Source organism: Xenopus laevis, chromosome 6L (assembly GCF_017654675.1).
Source record: "Xenopus laevis strain J_2021 chromosome 6L, Xenopus_laevis_v10.1, whole genome shotgun sequence".
NCBI classification, from domain to species: Eukaryota; Metazoa; Chordata; class Amphibia; order Anura; family Pipidae; genus Xenopus; species Xenopus laevis.
The window spans coordinates 163,116,615-163,140,429 of record NC_054381.1 but is presented as its reverse complement, the minus strand read 5'-3'; the positions used below and the strand labels follow the sequence as shown (position 1 = coordinate 163,140,429).

The window sequence follows — 23,815 nt, the reverse complement described above, 5'->3', positions numbered from 1 at the left end:
TCCCACAGTGAGTGAGTAGAGACTGCCGGTTCCCACAGTGACGTGAGTAAGAGACTGCTGGTCCCACAGTGAGTGAGTGAGGAGACTGCCGGTCCCACAGTGAGTGAGTGATAAGAGACTGCCGGTCCCACAGATGAGTGAGTGAGTGAGAGACTGCCGGTCCCACGTGAGTGAGTAGAGACTGCGGTCCCACAGTGAGTGATGAAGACTGCCGGTCCACAGTGAGTGAGTGAGAGACTGCGGTCCCACAGTGAGTGAGTGAGAGACTGCCGGTCCCACAGTGAGTGAGTGAGAGACTGCCGGTCCCACAGTGAGTGAGTGCAGTGAGAGACTGCCGGTCCCACAGTGAGTGAGTGAGTAAGAGACTGCCGGTCCCACAGTGAGTGAGTGAGTGAGTGAGAGACTGCCGGTCCCACAGTGAGTGAGTGAGAGACTGCCGGTCCCACAGTGAGTGAGTGAGAGACTGCCGGTCCCACAGTGAGTGAGTGAGAGACTGCCGGTCCCACAGTGAGTGAGTGAGTAGAGACTGCCGGTCCCACAGTGAGTGAGTGAGAGACTGCCGGTCCCACAGTGAGTGAGTGAGTAAGAGACTGCCGGTCCCACAGTGAGTGAGTAAGAGACTGCCGGTCCCACAGTGAGTGAGTGAGAGACTGCCGGTCCCACAGTGAGTGAGTGAGTAAGAGACTGCCGGTCCCACAGTGAGTGAGTAAGAGACTGCCGGTCCCACAGTGAGTGAGTAAGAGACTGCCGGTCCCACAGTGGAGTGAGTAAGAGACTGCCGGTCCCACAGTGAGTGAGTAAGAGACTGCCGGTCCCACAGTGAGTGAGTAAGAGACTGCCGGTCCCACAGTGAGTGAGTAAGAGACTGCCGGTCCCACAGTGAGTGAGTAAGAGACTGCCGGTCCCACAGTGAGTGAGTAAGAGACTGCTGGTCCCACAGTGAGTAAGTAAGAGACTGCCGGTCCCACAGTGAGTGAGTAAGAGACTGCTGGTCCCACAGTGAGTAAGTAAGAGACTGCTGGTCCCACAGTGAGTGAGTGAGAGACTGCCGGTCCCACAGTGAGTGAGTAAGAGACTGCCGGTCCCACAGTGAGTGAGTAAGAGACTGCCGGTCCCACATCTCCCGGTTGCCTTGGCACCAGGTTGGTAATTGGCAGAAATGTGATTCACCAGCTGAGACTTTTTATTGTCCATTGGGTTTGGGGGGCTCTGGGCTGTGTAACAACAGGACATTAGGGGCCCGTGGGCTACAGACTGACACTCTGATCTAATCCACAACTTCTGGGAATTTGCCCCAAATCTCAAACAAGTAGCGACTTCTCCATCTTTTCTCAGGGCTGGGGGGGGGGAAGAGCGTGTGGCAATTAATTACGGGGGGGGGGCAATTAAACAGAGGGGTAACCCTGAGCTGCAGCCTCGGTGCTGCATTAACCCTTCATGTGCTGGGCCCCCGGGTGCTGTAAGGACGACACACATTGAGTTGGGCAGAGAGTGAGTCACAGGAAACCTCTAAGTGGCAGTTTCTGACAGATGCAAAAGGGCCGCCTCTGCCCCCCCCCCCCCTGATTCCAAAACACGGCGTCTCTAACACAAACAGCAGCCACGGCACATGCAAATCTGCACAACTGGTTCCCATGGTAACAAAACAACACGGGTGAATCGCACAGAGTGGGGGGGGACGTATTTGTATTATAGACGTCTTGGAAAGCCCCCCCCCCCTCATTCCCAAACACCAGGCGTCTCCGCTATTACTCAGCAACTACTTCCCAGGCTGGACCCCTTTACTTTGCTGATGGTGGAACTTCCTTGTCTTCAACATTACTGGGGCCTCTGTGAATTTGCCCTTTGTTCTACCCCCACATTATTTTTATACATTTATCAGTATCTTATAGACTGACCCCCGGAAATATAATTACTGAATAAACTGAATATACTGAATAAACTGAATAAACTGAATATACTGAATACACTAAATATACTGAATATACTGAATATACTGAATATACTGAATAAACTGAATATACTGAATAAACTGAATATACTGAATATACTGAATAAACTGAATATACTGAATATACTGAATATACTGAATATACTGAATATACTGAATAAACTGAATATACTGAATATACTGAATACACTAAATACACTGAATAAACTGAATATACTGAATAAACTGAATATACTGAATATACTGAATAAACTGAATATACTGAATATACTGAATATACTGAATAAACTGAATATACTGAATAAACTGAATATACTGAATATACTGAATAAACTGAATATACTGAATATACTGAATATACTGAATAAACTGAATATACTGAATAAACTGAATATACTGAATAAACTGAATATACTGAATATACTGAATAAACTGAATATACTGAATAAACTGAATACACTAAATACACTGAATATACTGAATAAACTGAATATACTGAATATACTGAATACACTAAATACACTGAATAAACTGAATATACTGAATACACTAAATATACTGAATATACTGAATATACTGAATATACTGAATAAACTGAATATACTGAATATACTGAATAAACTGAATATACTGAATATACTGAATATACTGAATAAACTGAATATACTGAATAAACTGAATATACTGAATATACTGAATATACTGAATATACTGAATATACTGAATAAACTGAATATACTGAATATACTGAATAAACTGAATACACTAAATACACTAAATAAACTGAATATACTGAATAAACTGAATACACTAAATATACTGAATATACTGAATATACTGAATATAGGGGGGTCACATAGAAACCTTATGGGCAGTCACGTCTCAAGCCTCTAAGGGTCCCAGTGAAGTGAATAGAGGGTTATGGGTAATGGAATATTCCAGACAAACCCTGGATGAATCAGTAGGACAGCCCCCCCTCACCTCTCCAGCTCAATGCGCAGCAACTTCTCCCTCTCCAGGATGGACACGTGCAGTTTGCCCCATTCCTTCTCCACATCCAGCGGGTGGTAGCCAGGGGGCACCTTCAACTGGCCCGACTTCACTGCACCCTGAGCAACAACACACGGGAGAAATAAGAAAAAAGGTGCAAATAGGCCCCCAGATGGGCGAGGCCAGAGAATGTTGGGGGTCAGGGTGGGGGCCATTAGGTTCATGTGTTTGAGCCCAGTCTGGAGACATGGGAGGAACTGAAAAGTTAAAGGGGCAAATAAAGATGGGTGGGGCCGAGGAAAGATGGGTAGGGCCAAGGAAAGGTGGGCGGGGTCAATGAAAGGTGGGCGGGGTGAAGGAGGGCCCCTAGGACTCACCTCTAAGTTCTGGTACTGGAGTTTGGACTGGTTCTTGTCGGCCTCTTTACTGGGGAGATCCGTCTCCTTAAACTTCAGGAACTGGCGCCACAAGACCTGGGGAAATGCGCGAGTGTTGGTGCAGATAATAATGGTCCGACTGCCACTTTATCACATGGAATTTCCTTCTCTTACCCACAATCCTCTGTAATGTACTTCCCACCCAGCTCAGCCCAATGTAACTGAATAGTTGTTCCAGGAGCTGCTGCTTATTGGCGAAAACGTGGAACCCCAAAACTGCCACTATGCTGAGCACATTCCACCCCACGGGAGCAAAAGACTTGTGACTGTCTAATCACTGTCTCATCTGATCACATGTCACAGGCATGACGTGTAACTAACCACATAACTAATCTGCCCCACGCCCTCCAATTCCACCCACGGTGCCAACAGGCAATGCCCATCATCATCATCATCATCATCATGTGAGTGACTGACTGGCAGCCAGCAATGCCCCTCCCTCCTGCATTTATATATTTATATACCCCCCCCCCCGACTAATATGCCCCCCTGGGGTACAATGTTCTCTGCCAGCCACATGCCCTTTTCATTCTTATTGTACAAAATGGACAGTAAAGTGCGGGGGGAGCAGACAGGGACATTACCTCGATCTCCTCGTAACTCGCTGGGAATCTCCTTTCCTCAAACACCACAGTGTAATGGCGGATCCACTGGAGCAGAACCGTCACCCTCTCATAATACTCCTGCCACCTCAGCTCCAGCTCCTGCGTGGGACAATTACACATAAAGGTCACATAGACATAAAGGACAGATAGAGATAAAGGACAGATAGAGATAAAGGACAGATAGAGATAAAGGAGAGATAGAGATAAAGGACAGATAGAGATAAAGGACAGATAGAGATAAAGGAGAGATAGAGATAAAGGACAGATAGAGATAAAGGACAGATAGAGATAAAGGAGAGATAGAGATAAAGGACAGATAGAGATAAAGGACAGATAGAGATAAAGGAGAGATAGAGATAAAGGGCAGATACAGTGGATAGAAGACAAACCAACCCGTCACACCCCCAGGCTCAAGAGTAAGGAGATGAAGTCTGTGTGGGGAGAAGCCAATAATCTGCACTTTGATTGACCAGTCAATATAAGAATCTGATACATGAGGATCCCATAATCCTTTGCGAGTGTAAAGTCTGTGTAGGGAATATGGTATTGGGCCCTCCTCATTGTCTGGCAGAAAATCTGGGGCTTTTGGAGGAGAGGCTGAAGGGCCCCAAAACAGAGAGCATATATATATATAATGGCTCCTGCAGGATATTTTTGGCCTTGGGCTTCCCCACAACTGAATTCCGGGGTGGGTGCCGCCGAGCAGCAGATCCCTGTATTGTACAACAGTTTTTATCCTCCAGTATCTGACATGTTCCTGCCTGTCCGTCTGTCTCTCGCACACTCGCTCCCCTTTACACTAGCACAACTGTCAGCCTATCCACAATACCTTTATACTAACACTATGGCAACTCCCACCCATACGTATAAATACAAATATCCAGAGAAGGACGGAAAGAGTTAGAATTTCAGGGGCCCTAAATCTCTCCCAAAGCTGAGCCCCATCTCAGGAGTCACTTACATTTGCCCGCACCCCATCTTGCACATCGGGCACCCTGGGCATGGCGTCGTACAGAGAAGACACATAAGTGATGATGGATTTCTCATCAGGGTGAGGGACATCGACATCTGCGGGAGACAAGAGGGGGCGCCGTTGAGTTACCAGTATAACCGAGTCCTGTGCCCCATTGATACCAACACAAGCCCAGCAGGGCTCAGAGAGAAAACATTGGCAACCTTCCTACCCCTGCCCAGTGTTTCCTACAACCAATTAGCTGCCATGCCTACACATGCTTCTGTGGCTACTATCTGGGGCTAGTGGGCACCGGTGATCGTGTGCCAGATTATGGCCATGCACTAGCTAAGTCGGAGCAATTTCAGTCTTTGACAAGCTACTTATGATTGAACTGCAACTCCCAGCATTCCCTGAAACACAGGTGGGAGATTCCCAATATTAATGGAAGAATCAGCTGCCTCCATGTTACGTGGGTAGTAGTGAGTTATAGGCGATACTCCAGTTCTACACAGAGGAGCAGAGGTCTCACTACTACGTTACTATTCTACATGGGCCTCTTTCTCTCTGCAACCTGCACCCACCAGGAACCCCAGAATTCTCTTATGGGGCGCAGAACCCCATGTGACCCCAGCAGTGCAGACCCTGTGATTATGTGCCGGCACCCCCACTCACCCTCAGGGTCCAACAGTCTGGTGACACCCAAGTCCCGCTCGGCCACACCGAATGCCTGTTCCAAGTTGTCCAGGTTGGTCTGTCGGTAAACGCGGTTCATATCGATGAGCATCGGCCTGTAGGGGGCATCATAGTGAGTAACTGTACACTCACTCACACTCACATATGTACACTCACTCACATACACTCACATATGTACACTCACTCACTCACATATGTACACTCACTCACACACATATGTACACTCACACTCACTCACATACACTCACATATGTACACTCACTCACACTCACTCATATGAGAGAATCTGTGTTGGAGGGGAAAGAGAAGGGGACCATGGGGTGTGGGGTCAGAGACTTCCCAAGAACCCCTGGGGCAGGTGGAGAGGGCAAAGAGAATGAGAGGAGGAGTCAGTGGAGCTGAGAGGAGCAGAATGTTCATACAGGTGGGTAATTATGTACATAGTTGTGTGTAGGAGTCTGAAGGGGCTTTTGTGGGCAGCTACAGTGCCCAGTGAGTGACGGCCATGGGTGAGTGTGAATGAGTGTAAGTGAGTGTGAGTGAGTGAGTGTGGGTGTGAGTGAGTGAGTGTGGGTGAGTGTGAATGAGTGTGGGTGTGAGTGAGGGTGAGTGTGAATGAGTGTGAGTGAGTGTGTGTGGGTGTGAGTGAGTGTGGGTGAGTGTGGGTGTGAGTGTGGGTGAGTGTGAATGAGTGTGAGTGAGTGTGGGTGTGAGTGAGTGTGGGTGTGAGTGAGTGTGAGTGAGTGTGGGTGTGAGTGAGTGTGGGTGAGTGTGAATGAGTGTGGGTGTGAGTGAGGGTGAGTGTGGGTGTGAGTGAGGGTGAGTGTGAATGAGTGTGAGTGAGTGTGGGTGAGTGTGAATGAGGGTGGGTGAGTGAGTGTGAGTGTGAATGAGTGTGAGTGAGTGTGGGTGTGAGTGAGTGTGGGTGTGACTGAGTGTGAGTGAGTGTGAATGAGTGTGAGTGTGGGTGTGAGTGAGTGTGGGTGAGTGTGAATGAGTGTGAGTGAGTGTGGGTGTGAGTGAGCGAGTGTGGGTGTGAGTGAGGGTGAGTGTGAATGAGTGTGAGTGAGTGTGGGTGAGTGTGAGTGAGTGTGGGTGAGTGTGAATGAGGGTGGGTGAGTGTGGGTGAGTGTGAATGAGTGTGAGTGAGTGTGGGTGTGAGTGAGTGTGGGTGTGAGTGAGGGTGAGTGTGAATGAGTGTGAGTGAGTGTGGGTGAGTGTGGGTGAGTGTGAATGAGGGTGGGTGAGTGAGTGTGAGTGAGGGTGAGTGTGAGTGAGTGTGAATGAGGGTGGGTGAGTGAGTGTGGGTGAGTGTGAGAGTCACAGTGTGCCTGTGTGGAGATTGGGATGAAGAGGAAAAGATACAAAGTGACAGTCACTAAACTAAACTGACACAGAAATGTTACAATATAACGACTGAGAGGAACCAACTGTTACAGAGAAACCAAGTAATGAGTTAAACCAACTGTTTCTTTGGGGGGGCATAGAGAAACAATGTAACAACTCTTGGCCACACCCACTAATTAACCCCACAGTCAGGATTAACCCGTCGTGTAACACTGGAGGTTGGCTACAGAGAGTAAGGTAGGTGGGAGCACAGTAGAAAGAATGAAAATGTTGGGGGGAGGGCAGAGAGTAAGGGGGGTATTTGCAGACAGTGGTTGTGAGCGGTGGGTAAAGAGTGGGGGGCACTCATGTGAGACAGAAGGAACAATAAATTGGGGGGCACATACAGTTCTTTAAGCTGCAGCTCGGAGCGAATGGAGTAGACGGAGCCCAGGTAGGTGCTCCCCCGCTGCTTTGAGGTGAGATGCAGCTGAGTGTTGTAGTTGTGCGAGGAGATGCCATTGTCAGTAGGTACATCCTCACACATCATCACTACAGTGTCGGAGGGCACCGTAACGGGGCACGTGTTATACCGGGGGGTTCCCTTCCCCCTCCTCTTCTTCTTCCTCTTCGGCCCATTACTGTTCATCGTCCCCCCAAATCCTTCCTCTCCTGTATCTTCCGCTCGTTCCTTCTCCTCTTCCTCGTGCTGCTCGGATCCACTACATCTCCAGCTCTCCGACCCCCTGTAGGATTATTGTGCCAGAGACGGGCTACAGGGGCCACTAAACTTGCTACGATGGCACCGCTCTCAGCTCTGGGCTCCACTGTCAGAGATCAGGCGTGTGTCTGGGACCCAGATCAGGTTTGGGTGTGACCCCTCTACATGTTACAATGTGTTCCAACGTGGAAAGGAGGGAGGGAGACGCACACTTAGTTGCCTCCGGCTACCAGAACGCTGGCTGGGTGTCTACTAACTCTTCCCATGCTGGAGGCCACAAAAACGACACCTTTCTCCTGGGATTTCCTACAGCTCCCAGAATCCTCAGCAGGTACTGTGGCTCCCAGAATCCTCTGACTGTCTATAGGTGGGAACACAGTTTAGGTTTCCTTTTAATTTGAAAGGCAACTGATTTTCCCTGTTTGAGGCCGTCAATAGAATCGGGCCAATCGCTGAATGGACTGGGTGCTTTAACCCTTTGCACAGGTGGGTGCTGGGGCCACTTCATCTTATATAAATCTTGCCTGGCAACAGTTCATTGCCCCATGCAGGTGGGGGGCAATTAAATCCGGCAGTTTCTTGGAGCAATGACCCTGAGGGCAGTTGTATGTAGGCAGAATGCAGTACTGAGACAGTGGGGTAAATACGGGGAGACTGTGGGGTATATATGGGGAGACGGTGTGGTATATATGGGGAGACGATGAGGTATATAGAGGGAGACAGTGGGGTATATACAGGGAGACGTGTCAGATTTGCAGAGGGTACAGACACTCCATTGTTGTGGCAGATACAGGAGATCATGTTGGGGCAGGAGAAGAGACAGTAACCCCCCCGCTGGCGCTGCCATACAGACTGTTTGCTCTGCGTCTCGCTGGGTCACATGATCTGCTCAGTCTTGTGCTGTTTGTTGCATGACTCTGTGGGAGGGGCAATTATTTGTGGGGGTGGAGCTATATACATTGTATATCTGATTGGGTGTCAGGGCATGAGCGGGTGACGTGTGGCTGTGGGCAGGTTAGTGGCCCTGCAGGGGGCGGGGCATTGCACAGGTGTCACTATACAGAGGGAAGGGGCCGAGGGGTAGGGGGGCGCACACGGGGCTCAGGCTCTCGTCCCAACAAGTCTCCAGCAGAAAAGGAATTTGTGTCTCGCCCCGAGTGCAAAACTCCACGTCAAAGGGAGGCCGTTCCCAAAAAGCAGCAGCCAATCACACAAACACATTCGCCCCCAATCTGATCATGGGCATCACACCCCGGCACCCACAGTCATTCCCACAGGCACCCCATGTTTATTTAGCCAGGATTATGGGAGGAGTCACAGCATGGGGCGGGGCATGGGTGCAATTACACACACTCTACAGAAACAGACCCCGGGGCAATTACTTGTGTCGGTGGATGACGGCATTGAAGAGTCGCCCGTCTCGCCAGCTGCTGGTGAAGTTGTCACATCTCAGACCCGGGTAGCCTTCCACTGTGCGCTGAGACCACAGGAGCAGCTTCTCCTTAGCCGTCATGTCCTCCGACTGACCACTCACCTGGATATCCGAAATCTGCAGGGGGGAAAGGCAGCCATGACACCCTGATCAAACCCTCACTAAATGGGAAGCTGCCCTCCTGCACCTCCTCAGAGTCTGGCTGAGAATTGTGGGAGTTACAGGCAGAGATGGACCAGCACTGGGCAGGCCTGGGGCACATTGAGCCCTGATACCAGTCACGTGTCTGACCTCAGCTTCCTCATTGGCTCATGATTATGTGGGGCCCCTAATATATGAGCCTGGGGAGCCTGGCAGAGCCCCACTTCTGTGTGTGTAACACTAACACGTTCCCCCGGGTGTGAGACACTGGCACAATGTCCTGCGCGTGTAACACACCCCAGTGGGACAGACACAGACGTTCCTTTATTCAGACTAATCCTCTTCTCTGCTGCCCCAGGGCTCCCTGTTGTGCGGCTACTGACTGTCCCAGTGTGTAAGTGCCAGACACTAGCGGCTTTATTGCAGAATGACAGTCAGTTCTGTTCAGCCGTGCCCCCTGGGTGCAATTTCCCTGGCATCAGTCCCTTTGCCACAAACATGTCAGGAAATGATAAATCCCTCACTTAGAGGAACAGCAATAAAACCAGAATGAGTCACACGGGGCCACACCCTGTGGTAAACTGGCAGTTGCATCGCCTACACATGATGTGCCAGTCGGATCAGAGAGAGGGATTCACTTACAGTCCAAAGTCTCTCGCTGGCCGACATTTTGTCCCTCTATTCACTTTCCTGCTCTCTGTTCCACCAGCTGCACTAGAGCAAATCAACATGGCAGCTCCAGTTCTACAGAGCCAATCCCCAGGGGGCACAGACAGTGACACCCCTTTATAGATCCCTCGGTTTGGTTCTACAGAGAAGATGCCCAGGGGGAATAAGATGTAAATAGAGACACCCCCTTACCTGGAAGTGAAGGATTATGGTCCATATCAGCCCCAGGGTGAGTTTGGGGTTCCCATCTGCAATGTCATCATTTCTGATATTGACCAACTTGACCTACAGGATAAGGATGTGAGGTTAAAGGCGCTCAGATGAGGGAGAGAGGAAGGTGCAGGGAGTTAAGAGTGAGGGAGAGAGGAAGGTGCAGGGAGTGGGAGTGAGGGAGAGAGGAAGGTGCAGGGAGTTAGAGTGAGGGAGGTGCAGGGAGTGGGAGTGAAGGAGAGAGGAATGTGCATGGAGTGGGAGTTAGGGAGAGAGAGGAAGGTGCAGGGAGTGGGAGTGAGAGGAAGGTGCAGGGAGTTAGAGTGAGGGAGAGAGGACGGTGCAGGGAGTGGGAGTGAGGGAGAGAGGAAGGTACAGGGAGTGGGAGTGAGGGAGTTGCAGGGAGTGGGAGTGAAGGAGAGAGGAATGTGCATGGAGTGGGAGTTAGGGAGAGAGAGGAAGGTGCAGGGAGTGGGAGTGAGGGAGAGAGGAAGGTGCAGGGAGTTAGAGTGAGGGAGAGAGGATGGTGCAGGGAGTGGGAGTGAGGGAGAGAGGAAGGTACAGGGAGTGGGAGTGAGGGAGGTGCAGGGAGTGGGAGTGAAGGAGAGAGGAAGATGCAGGGAGTGGGAGTGAGGGAGAGAGGAAGGTGCAGGGAGTGGGAGAGAGAGGAAGGTGCAGGGAGTGGGAGTGATGGAGAGAGAGAGGAAGGTGCAGGGAGTTAGAGTGAGGGAGAGAGAGAGGAAGGTGCAGGGAGTTGAGGGAGTGCAGGAGAGATGGTGGGGGTGTGCCTAACATTACAGATATAATATACAGAGAGTAGAAGAAAGACCAATATTAGGGTGCACCATGGATGAGGGGGGTAGGCTGATTTTGGGCCAGTACTTACCTGTCTGAGCTTGAGGAAATCCAGGGCAATCTGTACATTCTGCAGCTTGTGGAATCGCATCCGACCCTTCTCCCGGGGCTGAAAGGAATCAGAGGGGTAAGAGGGGGCCGAGGCTTTAACCCAACACCCCCATTCAGCCCCACTCACCCCATGTTACAGGCAGTGCCAGACAATATGTGGGGGCTGGGGCACTTGGATAAACACGTTACAGAAGTGCAGACAACAAACTTCTCCTCAACTTAAACCCTAAATGTACAATTGCTACAGTATAGAGCAGTACTGAGTATCACTGAACAACAATATCAGAGACATTACTGGGAAATCCGCTGGGTATCACTGGGGCAAACACCCTCCAATTATACAAGACCCCAAACCCCACGGGAATAGCAGGGAAACTGAATGTGTTAGAGAGCAGGTGTGGGCAATACATCCCCCCATTTCCAGACGTCTCCCCCCCGTCCTGTAGAGACCTGAGGAAATAATAAGGAAATGCTCCTCAATCTGCGCTTCCTCCCCGGCTGAACAGGAAGAGTCTTTATCACCAGCGACTCCTCGCCCACGTCACACCCTCTAGTCCTATACCCACTGTCTGTGCCCTATACCCACTGTATGTGCCCTATACCCACTGTATCTATCCTATACCCACTGTAGGTGCCCTATACCCACTGTATGTTTCCTATACCCACTGTATGTGCCCTATACCCACTGTATGTTTCCTATACCCACTGTATGTGCCCTATACCCACTGTATGTGCCCTATACCCACTGTATGTGCCCTATACCCACTGTCTGTGCCCTATACCACTGTATGTTTCCTATACCCACTGTCTGTGCCCTATACCCACTGTCTGTGCCCTATACCACTGTATGTGCCCTATACCCACTGTATGTGCCCTATACCCACTGTCTGTGCCCTATACCACTGTATCTATCCTATACCCACTGTATGTGCCCTATACCCACTGTATCTGTCCTATACCCACTGTATGTGCCCTATACCCACTGTATGTTTCCTATACCCACTGTATGTGCCCTATACCCACTGTATGTGCCCTATACCCACTGTATGTGCCCTATACCCACTGTCTGTGCCCTATACCACTGTATGTTTCCTATACCCACTGTCTGTGCCCTATACCCACTGTCTGTGCCCTATACCACTGTATGTGCCCTATACCCACTGTATGTGCCCTATACCCACTGTCTGTGCCCTATACCACTGTATCTATCCTATACCCACTGTATGTGCCCTATACCCACTGTATCTGTCCTATACCCACTGTATGTGCCCTATACCCACTGTATGTTTCCTATACCCACTGTATGTGCCCTATACCCACTGTCTGTGCCCTATACCCACTGTCTGTGCCCTATACCACTGTCTGTGCCCTATACCCACTGTATGTGCCCTATACCCACTGTCTGTGCCCTATACCCACTGTATCTGTCCTATACCCACTGTATGTGCCCTATACCCACTGTATGTTTCCTATACCCACTGTATCTGTCCTATATCCACTGTATGTGCCCTATACCCACTGTCTGTGCCCTTTACCCACTGTGTTTCCTATACCCACTGTCTGTGCCCTATACCCACTGTATGTGCCCTATACCCACTGTCTGTGCCCTATACCACTGTATGTTTCCTATACCCACTGTCTGTGCCCTATACCCACTGTCTGTGCCCTATACCACTGTATGTGCCCTATACCCACTGTATGTGCCCTATACCCACTGTCTGTGCCCTATACCACTGTATCTATCCTATACCCACTGTATGTGCCCTATACCCACTGTATCTGTCCTATACCCACTGTATGTGCCCTATACCCACTGTATGTTTCCTATACCCACTGTATGTGCCCTATACCCACTGTCTGTGCCCTATACCCACTGTCTGTGCCCTATACCACTGTCTGTGCCCTATACCCACTGTCTGTGCCCTATACCCACTGTCTGTGCCCTATACCCACTGTATCTGTCCTATACCCACTGTATGTGCCCTATACCCACTGTATGTTTCCTATACCCACTGTATCTGTCCTATATCCACTGTATGTGCCCTATACCCACTGTCTGTGCCCTTTACCCACTGTGTTTCCTATACCCACTGTCTGTGCCCTATACCCACTATGTTTCCTATACCCACTGTCTGTGCCCTATACCCAGTCATCCCTATACCCACTGTCTGTGCCCTATACCCACTGTCATCCCTATACCCACTGTCTGTGCCCTATACCCACTGTATGTTTCCTATACCCACTGTATGTTTCCTATACCCACTGTATGTTTCCTATACCCACTGTATATGCCCTATACCATACCTCCCAACTGTCCCTTTTTCGGAGGGACAGTCCCTCTTTTGACAGCTCAACCCGCAGTCCCTCATTTGTACTGGAAAGTCCCTCTTTTCTCTGCACTGAACAGCCAGAAAAGAAACAAAGTTTCTCACTTAATTGGCTTTTAGCAGAGAGCCCAGAACAGCTAACAGGTGCAAATAAGATACTTTGTAACAATTTTGAGACACAAAAACAGTTTAGATAAGGAGAAATATTTTCAAACTTTCATAACCTGCCAAATTTTGTAAAATGAACATGGTAATTAGGGGGTGTGGCCACAGAAAGGGGTGTGGTCAAATAATTTGCTGTGCTACATGCGAAAACATTTTTTGACCCTCTTTTTACTTCCAAAATGTTGGGAGGTATGTTATACCCACTGTATGTGCCCAGCCATGTGCCCTATATTTACTATATGTGCCCTATACCCACTGTATGTGCCCTATATTTACTATATGTGCCCTATATTTACTATATGTGCCTGGCAGAGAGACACACAATGTGTTATAAACATGGCCATTTATTTATTGACTGACTTTCTCAGACAATAATTAGTTACTAGTGTGATTATGTGGCTCTATCACTCTCTGCCAGCAGATGGCACTGCCACCCACACAAAGCCCCATAGAGTCAATGCTAAACACGAGGGTGTGGCCGGGTCTGTTCTGGGTAGTTTTTGGCAAGTGAAAGGACAGAAGTTTCTGGATTTTTGTAAAAAAAAAAAAATCCATTCAAATGCATTGTTTAAATATTTTAAAGGGGAACTCCGCTCTTTTTTTTTTTGCACAAGATGTCGTTCTTTAGATCTGTGTAACACACAAACAATTCACTACTGAAACAAAGTAGCAGAAGTCAGTTCTCCAGGTCTGCTACATTACTTCAGGAGTCAGAACCAGCAGAGCAGAGGACAGAAAGACAGTGTCCATAGCATTTACTCATAGACCCAGATAACTTGAGGAATAACTGGATACTAACAATTACAGGGGACACTCGGGGGACAGAGAAGAACTTTCAGCCTGTGAATTAGTCAATGGGCAGCCCTACAACTCCCAGCAACTCCCAACAGCACCACTCTACTGTTCCCCTATCTGCACTACTCTGGGGGCAAATAACTCCTCCCCTCATGGGGTCAGTACTAATAGAACTCAAACTCTCACTGCACTATGGGAAATATTACTTTAGCCCCCAGGTTAGTATGATCCCCACATTCACTATGTAGAGGGTTAAAAATGAAAGGGAAACTAACATAACCAATCATGTTACAGAGGAAGCACTAGAACCTCCCACGAGGAGCTCATTGTGGGAAAACTTACCTCACGGTGCCCAAAGTAACAGCATGAGGAGGCGGGGCATGTGCTTCTCACCCCACAATCACTCCAGTACAAGCCAGTTGTTAGCAAGGGTTTAAGAGCAACACTCTGATTGGCTGGTTTTGGCAAGATGTCACTGCTGTCCCCAGATTAAGGCTAGGGGCCCCAGGTTCAAGCACATTTTCTGCACTTACTGGACCACATTTCGTTCAATGTTTCAGTCCCACACAGAGGAGCTACCAAAGCACTCAATTCGACACCAAGACATTGACTCAATATCATTCAATATACACACTAACCCCCCCCCCCCCCCGCAATAGTGGTACATTCACATGGCACTTTCACTGGAATACTGTGTTGTAGTAGTGATGTTTCCTGCATACTGTGTCCATCTTGCCCTACTGTCTCCATCTTGCCCTACTGTCTCCATCTTGTCCTACTGTCTCCATCTTGTCCTACTGTCTCCATCTTGTCCTACTGTCTCCATCTTGTCCTACTGTGTCCATCTTGTCCAATTGTCTCAATCTTGCCCTACTGTCTCCATCTTGCCCTACTGTCTCCATCTTGCCCTACTGTCTCCATCTTGCCCTACTGTCTCCATCTTGTCCTACTGTCTCCATCTTGTCCTACTGTCTCCATCTTCTCCTGCTGTCTCCATCTTCTCCTACTGTCTCCATCTTGTACTACTGTCTCCATCTTGTCCTACTGTTTCCACCTTGTCCTACGGTCTCCATCTTGTCCTACTGTCTCCATCTTGTCCTACTGTCTCCATCTTGTCCTACTGTCTCCATCTTGTCCTACTGTGTCCATCTTGTCCAATTGTCTCAATCTTGCCCTACTGTCTCCATCTTGCCCTACTGTCTCCATCTTGCCCTACTGTCTCCATCTTGCCCTACTGTCTCCATCTTGTCCTACTGTCTCCATCTTGTCCTACTGTCTCCATCTTCTCCTGCTGTCTCCATCTTCTCCTACTGTCTCCATCTTGTACTACTGTCTCCATCTTGTCCTACTGTTTCCACCTTGTCCTACGGTCTCCATCTTGTCCTACTGTCTCCATCTTGCCCTACTGTCTCCATCTTCTCCTGCTGTCTCCATCTTCTCCTACTGTCTCCATCTTGTCCTACTGTCTCCATCTTGTCCTACTGTCTCCATCTTGTCCTACTGTCTCCATCTTGTCCTACTGTCTCCATCTTGTCCTACTGTCTCCATCTTGTCCTATTGTCTCCATCTTGTCCTATTGTCTCCATCTTGTCCTACAGTCTCCACCTTGTCCTACCCTCTCCACCTTGTACTACCGTCTCCACCTTGTCCTACTGTCTCCACCTTTTCCTACTGTCTCCACCTTGTCCTACTGTCTCCAGCTTGTCCTACTGTCTCCAACTTGTCCTACTGTCTCCATCTTTTCCCACTGTCTCCATCTTGTCCTACTGTCTCCATCTTGTCCTACTGTCTCCATCTTGTCCTACTGTCTCCATCTTGTCCTATTGTCTCCATCTTGTCCTATTGTCTCCATCTTGTCCTACTGTTTCCCACTTGTCCTACTGTTTCCACCTTGTCCTACTGTCTCCATCTTGTCCTACTGTCTCCATCTTGTCCTACTGTCTCCATCTTGACCTACTGTTTCCACCTTGTCCTACTGTCTCCATCTTGTCCTACTGTCTCCCATCTTGTCCTACTGTTTCCACCTTGTCCTACTGTCTCCATCTTGTCCTACTGTTTCCCACTTGTCCTACTGTTTCCACCTTGTCCTACTGTCTCCATCTTGTCCTACTGTCTCCATCTTGTCCTACTGTCTCCATCTTGTCCTACTGTCTCCATCTTGTCCTATTGTCTCCATCTTGTCCTACTGTTTCCATCTTGTCCTACTGTCTCCATCTTGTCCTACTGTCTCCATCTTGTCCTACGTCTCCATCTTGTCCTACTGTCTCCATCTTGTCCTACTGTCTCCATCTTGACCTACTGTTTCCATCTTGTCCTACTGTCTCCATCTTGTCCTATTGTCTCCCATCTTGTCCTACTGTTTCCCACTTGTCCTACTGTCTCCATCTTGTCCTAATGTCTCCATCTTGTCCTACTGTCTCCATCTTGTCCTACTGTCTCCATCTTGTCCTACTGTCTCCATCTTGTCCTATTGTCTCCCATCTTGTCCTACTGTTTCCCACTTGCCCTACTGTCTCCATCTTGCCCTACTGTCTCCATCTTGTCCTACTGTCTCCATCTTGACCTACTGTTTCCACCTTGTCCTACTGTCTCCATCTTGTCCTAATGTCTCCATCTTGTCCTACTGTCTCCATCTTGTCCTACTGTCTCCATCTTGTCCTACTGTCTCCATCTTGTCCTACGTCTCCATCTTGTCCTACTGTCTCCATCTTGTCCTACTGTCTCCATCTTGTCCTACTGTCTCCATCTTGACCTACTGTTTCCACCTTGTCCTACTGTCTCCATCTTGTCCTATTGTCTCCATCTTGTCCTACTGTTTCCATCTTGTCCTACTGTCTCCATCTTGTCCTATTGTCTCCCATCTTGTCCTACTGTTTCCCACTTGTCCTACTGTCTCCATCTTGTCCTAATGTCTCCATCTTGTCCTACTGTCTCCATCTTGTCCTACTGTCTCCATCTTGTCCTACTGTCTCCATCTTGTCCTATTGTCTCCCATCTTGTCCTACTGTTTCCCACTTGCCCTACTGTCTCCATCTTGCCCTACTGTCTCCATCTTGTCCTACTGTCTCCATCTTGTCCTACTGTTTCCCACTTGTCCTACTGTTTCCACCTTGTCCTACTCTCCCCTGCAATCTTTGCATCATACATAGAGCTTGGTGATGTCACCTAGAGAACTTTATGTACATAAGAAGACGCATCACATTTTCACATCACAACACAGAGACATCACAATTTCTCACTCAGAGGAAGTGACATCAACTATAGACCATGGTGCATTTATAAAGAAGTGACATCACAGGAAGTCACAGGGACAAATTTACCGTTCAGTGATTGGTTTGTATGGATTAGTGGGTGGTGGAAGTAGTTACAGAAGCCCTGAGGTGTCACATACATAACACTCCCTCCTTAGTCAGAACTGGCAGTGAACACAACTCAACTGGCAGCTTAAGCAAGAGTCTGGCACCGCTGGCAGAAAGTGACATCATTCCATTTCCCGGCCAATGGCAGAGCAGCATGCAATGGTAAGGTCGTGCTATTGGGCACTCACCAACCGCAAGTTCCTGATAACGTCCCGTTCCCGTGGCTACCCAGCATGAGCAGTGCAAGACGAGGGGCAAAGGGCAGAGGGCAAAGGTCAGGGCAGAGTCCAGCAAACAGGAATAAAATAAATAAGGGAAAGAAAGAGGCGAAACGGTTTGATCCAAGCAGAGTTGTTAATTGGTTAAACAGACAGTGATAATGAGAGTGAGAGGCGGGGCACATGGGGGTGGGAGGAGCCTAACATTCCTAAAAGTAGCAACCGTGGCCCTGCCCAGTGTTACCCCACTCCCCCCAAGTATTGACCGACCCAGTATCCCCCGCCCAACCCTCCTACTCTGGTTTTGTCATTCTCTCCTTATCATTAGAGAATGGCATGCTGGGAAATGAACTTCCCTATGAATGACGTTGTCTTCTCGCTGCCGCATCTGTACTGACCAATAGGATACAACTCCGCCCACGTGGCGCCACAGACAGGCCAATCCCCACCCTTTAGGCCACGTTTGAATGGGGGACTGTAGTCATATGACCGTCTCTTCTTCCTTTTTGGGGAATTGTCCCAGACATGAGCAAACAGCACCACCTAGTGGGAGGAGTGTGAATCCCCGGCCACAGGATGGAAGTAAATCATAATAAATGTCAGGCTCCAGTGAGTAAGAGGAACGTTCCATTGGAATGAAAGTGCAGACAAAGGAGTTGGTCCGGCCCATTCCTGGATATGAGATCCATTCAAGCTGTGGCACATTCCTCACTATAAATCCCCTTCCTGTTATTCCTCCTGGGAGAAAACAAAGGAATTCAGCTGCCCAGGGCCAATATGTGGGCTAGTAACAGAACTACAGCTCCTTCTGGCTAACCGAGGCTGCTGGGAGTTGTGCGATGGGCAACACAAATCCTCGTGTTTATTTACCTGCAATGTGACCTCCCCTCACCCCAAATCTTCAGCCACTCGCCAGCTGTACATGGGCAAATGGATCAGATCTTGCCACTTGCTGCTCTGGCTGAGGATGATGGGAGTTGTAGTTGAGCAGGAGGTGGAGGGGTCGCATGCCTTGTATGAATAGGTTGGATGCTCTTTGTACAGGATTTCTCTCAGCATCTGAGAGCCCCCCTTATATCAAAGGCCAGACCCCAAAAACTGCAGACGCTCTATTAACCCCCTCCCCCACACACTGTGCCCCCGTTCTCTCCTCCACATTATTGCCTTTCCCACAAAACAGGTTTAATTAGCAGAAACCTAGCGATGAGCTCCAGGGGATTTGGGGACGGGAGATGCGCATGAGGGGGACGCAGAGAGGAAACAAACAGCATTTTGGGGGGTACAAGGGGAGGGATATTAGTGGGAGTGACGGTGAGGGGTGGAAAGGGTTAAAGAGCAGAAATCCAGCGCTGCACAAGCTCCGGCCCAACTGTCACTTACCAGGGTCTCCCCCGAAAGCACCTCCAGCAGTGAGATGAGGTTGTGTCCATCCCGGAGGTCTTCGTACAGATCATTGACGTGACGCTGGGCCTGAGGGGGGAAAAGGGGAGATGGTGAGACTTTGGCTCCGCTCCTGGTGTCCCCCATAGTACTGTCCCCAGGAAACCCCGCCCACTCCCTAAACAGATCTTCCAGGTAATCAGCTGCACCCCAATATCACTGGGCACACAAACAGCCATGCACTTCATCTGCACCCTCGTGTCGTAGCTCTGCTGAGACCAGTGCAGCCTGCAGCATGCATCACACTTAAAGGTATACTTCCCCCCACACCGGCTCAGAGTCAGGTATTCATGGGATAAGTGGTCTGTTTCTGTTTCTTATCTGCACTCCCAACTGAATCCCAGGTGTCCTTGCAGCAGTGCTGTACATGAAGCTCTTGCTGATAAAGGGTAAGTGAACCTTCTTGTGTTCTGCCAGTATGTCTAGAATCCCTGCCATAAAGCAAGGCAGAGAGACACGGACACAGAGACAATACTCTCCTATATCATCACAGACAGAATCACGAGATGTAACAATACGGCCCCTAGGAGTTGGACCATCCGGGCTGGGCCCCCACAGGGACACAGTTATTTACTAAAGGCTTCCAGGTTCCATAAGGTGAAGGATAAGAGTTAAAGATTTGGGAATTCTCGGATATTATTGCCCTTCTGAATTTAACCTTGAATCTAGAATGTGGGTGTGTCCCCGCCAAGCCCCGCCCTCCCTGCTGGATAAGGATCAGTAATTGGGAGGTGGTGCTGAGCGCTGCTTAGTAGATCTGGAACCAGATGAAGACTATGCAGTGAGAAAATTGCCCCATTTTGGGCAGTGAGAAAATTGCCCCATTTTGGGCACTGAGAGGTTAAATGGCAGAATTGCCCCTAAGAACCCACTGAACACTTCCCAGAATCCTCAGCTGCCTTCCCTGATCTGCACATTGTGGGCCAATCCCAGCTGAGCCCCAATATTTGTCCCCCAATATACTGAGAGAATAGAGGCAAAAAGACCCTCAATCTGTTAACCCTTCACTCTGTGCAGCGATTCCTCCTTATTAACAGCAGGGGCAGAGCAGAGACAGGGGGGCAAGTGTCGCTGGACTCAGACCCCCCCCCCCCCGTCTGTCTGTCTGGGGGGGGGACAGTTTCCTGGCACAGGTCACACAAGGCAAATAGAGAGGAACATAAAGGGGTCTGTGTGCTCTGAATTCCTCGTGGGTCTCACAAATTCTGCACCAGGAACAATATTTTATTCCTGCCCAGCAACAGCTCAGGTGTGACTTCTGCTCCTGCACTCTATAGGCCAGGCCATCGGTCACACAGCTCGGGGGTCAGGAATCTCGACTTTTTGCCCGAGGAAGCTGTAACTGCTATTAGTGCCACTATGGGGGTACACAAGGGAACAGTCTCAGGCTGACCCTCCAGTTGCCTCGATGTGAAACACTAACTGCACCCCAAGTCCCCCCCGATCCCGTGTATCAGAAGCTGAGAATGTGACCCGTGGGTTTGGCACCAGTGCAGGATCAGCAGTCGCATCTCTTGGGGCACAAGGGGGAACCTTCTTGTCACACACTGGGGCCTCACACACTAAACCCTAAATTGTTCCACTAGTGAACCCCCTCCTCTCACGTCTGCCCCTTGACCACATCATACACAAGATAGATACACACAAGATACACAAAATACACACAAGATACACAAGATAGATACACACAAGATACACAAGATACACACAAGATACACAAGATACACAATACACACAATACACACAAGATACACATCTCTCACAAAGGACACTGACTGGGGCCCCATAACTAACAGACATTCCAGATAACATGGACACAATATAACACACATTAACACAATGTAACACAAGGCTGATATTGCCCAGGGCAGAGAATTACAAAGGGAACACTATGAGGCAGATGGAAAGATCTGAAGGAGAGACTTTTCAGCCCAGTGAGTCTCATTCAGAAGAAATGAAAGTTACAATTGAGTGTGGGGGCTAAAAAGCTGAGAGTTACCAAAACCTTCTACAGTTCTACTACAGGGTGTAAAGATATGGGCACTATCAGCTGTACTACAGGGTGTAAGGATACTATCAGCTGTAGTACAGGGTGTAAGGATACTATCAGCTGTCTTACAGGGTGTAAAGATACTATCAGCTGTACTACATGGTGTAAGGATACTATCAGCTGTACTACAGGGTGTAAGGATACTATCAGCTGTACTACAGGGTGTAAAGATATGGGCACTATCAGCTGTACTACAGGGTGTAAAGATACTATCAGCTGTACTATAGGGTGTAAGGATACTATCAGCTGTACTATAGGGTGTAAGGATACTATCAGCTGTACTATAGGGTGTAAGGATACTATCAGCTGTACTACAGGGTGTAAGGATACTATCAGCTGTACTACAGGGTGTAAGGATACTATCAGCTGTACTACAGGGTGTAAGGATACTATCAGCTGTACTACAGGGTGTAAAGATACTATCAGCTGTACTACAGGGTGTAAGGATACTATCAGCTGTACTACAGGGTGTAAGGATACTATCAGCTGTACTACAGGGTGTAAGGATACTATCAGCTGTACTACAGGGTGTAAGGATACTATCAGCTGTACTACAGGGTGTAAGGATAGGGTCACTGGCAATAGTGACAGCCCCTGGAGACATTACAGGCCTCTGACTTGTAGTTGGAAGAGAAAACAAATGAGAGGAGGAGACAGACACACTCCAGTCGGAAGGAACAATTCTTATTGGCCTCCCGCCCACTTCCTCCCACTGAGACTTCAAACAGGAGCCTGAGCCAGGAATGTGTCTGATTCCCACTACAGGGTCTCCTTGAAGTCAGAGCCAGTGGGCTACTGGGCAAGTCACTGCACTGGGGAGCAAATGAGCCGGGTACCCCAATTTCTACCTTTGTTCTCATTACTCAAAACTAAAGTGTGGCCTGTGTGTGTATTACTATCCCTACAGATATGTTATTTTAATGTGTTGTTGGATGCCAAGCACAGCACTGTTCTGAAGAGCTAACACTCAAAGCAGCGGCAGGTATACAGTATACTGGGCTGTAGTGAGGGTGCGGCTGCTGATATAACGTATTACTGGTACCTAAGGTTGCCACCTGGCTGGTATTTTACTGGCCTGGCCGGTAAAAATGCTGGTTGATCCCAATGTCATTAATAGGGAATAAAGATAAATATATAGGAAGGCCAGTGATCCCAATGTTATTAATAGGGAATAAAGATAAATATATAGGAAGGTCAGTGATCCCAATGTTATTAATAGGGAATAAAGATAAATATATAGGAAGGTCAGTGATCCCAATGTTATTAATAGGGAATAAAGATAAATATATAGGAAGGCCAGTGATCCCAATGTTATTAATAGGAATAAAGATAAATATATAGGAAGGTCAGTGATCCCAATGTTATTAATAGGCAATAAAGATAAATATATAGGAAGGTCAGTGATCCCAATGTTATTAATAGGGAATAAAGATAAATATATAGGAAGGTCAGTGATCCCAATGTTATTAATAGGAATAAAGATAAATATATAGGAAGGTCAGTGATCCCAATGTTATTAATAGGCAATAAAGATAAATATATAGGAAGGTCAGTGATCCCAATGTTATTAATAGGAATAAAGATAAATATATAGGAAGGTCAGTGATCCCAATGTTATTAATAGGGAATAAAGATAAATATATAGGAAGGTCAGTGATCCCAATGTTATTAATAGGGAATAAAGATAAATATATAGGAAGGTCAGTGATCCCAATGTTATTAATAGGAATAAAGATAAATATATAGGAAGGCCAGTGATCCCAATGTTATTAATAGGGAATAAAGATAAATATATAGGAAGGTCAGTGATCCCAATGTTATTAATAGGGAATAAAGATAAATATATTGGAAGGTCAGTGATCCCAATGTTATTAATAGGGAATAAAGATAAATATATAGGAAGGTCAGTGATCCCAATGTTATTAATAGGGAATAAAGATAAATATATAGGAAGGTCAGTGATCCCAATGTTATTAATAGGGAATAAAGATAAATATATTGGAAGGTCAGTGATCCCAATGTTATTAATAGGGAATAAAGATAAATATATAGGAAGGTCAGTGATCCCAATGTTATTAATAGGGAATAAAGATAAATATATAGGAAGGTCAGTGATCCCAATGTTATTAATAGGGAATAAAGATAAATATATAGGAAGGTCAGTGATCCCAATGTTATTAATAGGAATAAAGATAAATATATAGGAAGGTCAGTGATCCCAATGTTATTAATAGGGAATAAAGCTAAATATATAGGAAGGTCAGTGATCCCAATGTTATTAATAGGAATAAAGATAAATATATAGGAAGGCCAGTGATCCCAATGTTATTAATAGGGAATAAAGATAAATATATAGGAAGGTCAGTGATCCCAATGTTATTAATAGGGAATAAAGATAAATATATAGGAAGGTCAGTGATCCCAA

The 23,815-nt window shown here is 47.9% G+C and overlaps 1 protein-coding gene across 27 annotated transcripts in view; it reads right to left on the bottom strand.

Moving 5' to 3' along the window:
* The window catches only part of LOC108695484 (plectin-like), a 134,645-nt gene that overhangs the window by 22,621 nt on the left and 88,209 nt on the right, over window positions 1-23,815 (bottom strand). For 18 of the 27 annotated variants that reach the window (XM_041566713.1, XM_041566714.1, XM_041566723.1 and 15 more), the window contains 10 exons: window positions 19,281-19,370; window positions 17,871-17,906; window positions 11,017-11,094; window positions 10,113-10,205; window positions 9,061-9,227; window positions 5,611-5,726; window positions 4,945-5,051; window positions 3,963-4,082; window positions 3,319-3,414; window positions 2,933-3,060 (listed from right to left, as the gene is read on the bottom strand). In XM_041566713.1, coding sequence (XP_041422647.1) covers window positions 2,933-3,060; window positions 3,319-3,414; window positions 3,963-4,082; window positions 4,945-5,051; window positions 5,611-5,726; window positions 9,061-9,227; window positions 10,113-10,205; window positions 11,017-11,094; window positions 17,871-17,906; window positions 19,281-19,370 — 1,031 coding nt within the window. Of the gene's footprint in view, window positions 1-2,932; window positions 3,061-3,318; window positions 3,415-3,962; window positions 4,083-4,944; window positions 5,052-5,610; window positions 5,727-7,364; window positions 7,803-9,060; window positions 9,228-10,112; window positions 10,206-11,016; window positions 11,095-17,870; window positions 17,907-19,280; window positions 19,371-23,815 lie in introns of those variants that run through there. The other 9 variants (XM_041566716.1, XM_041566734.1, XM_041566710.1 and 6 more) reach the window with 2 other exon arrangements.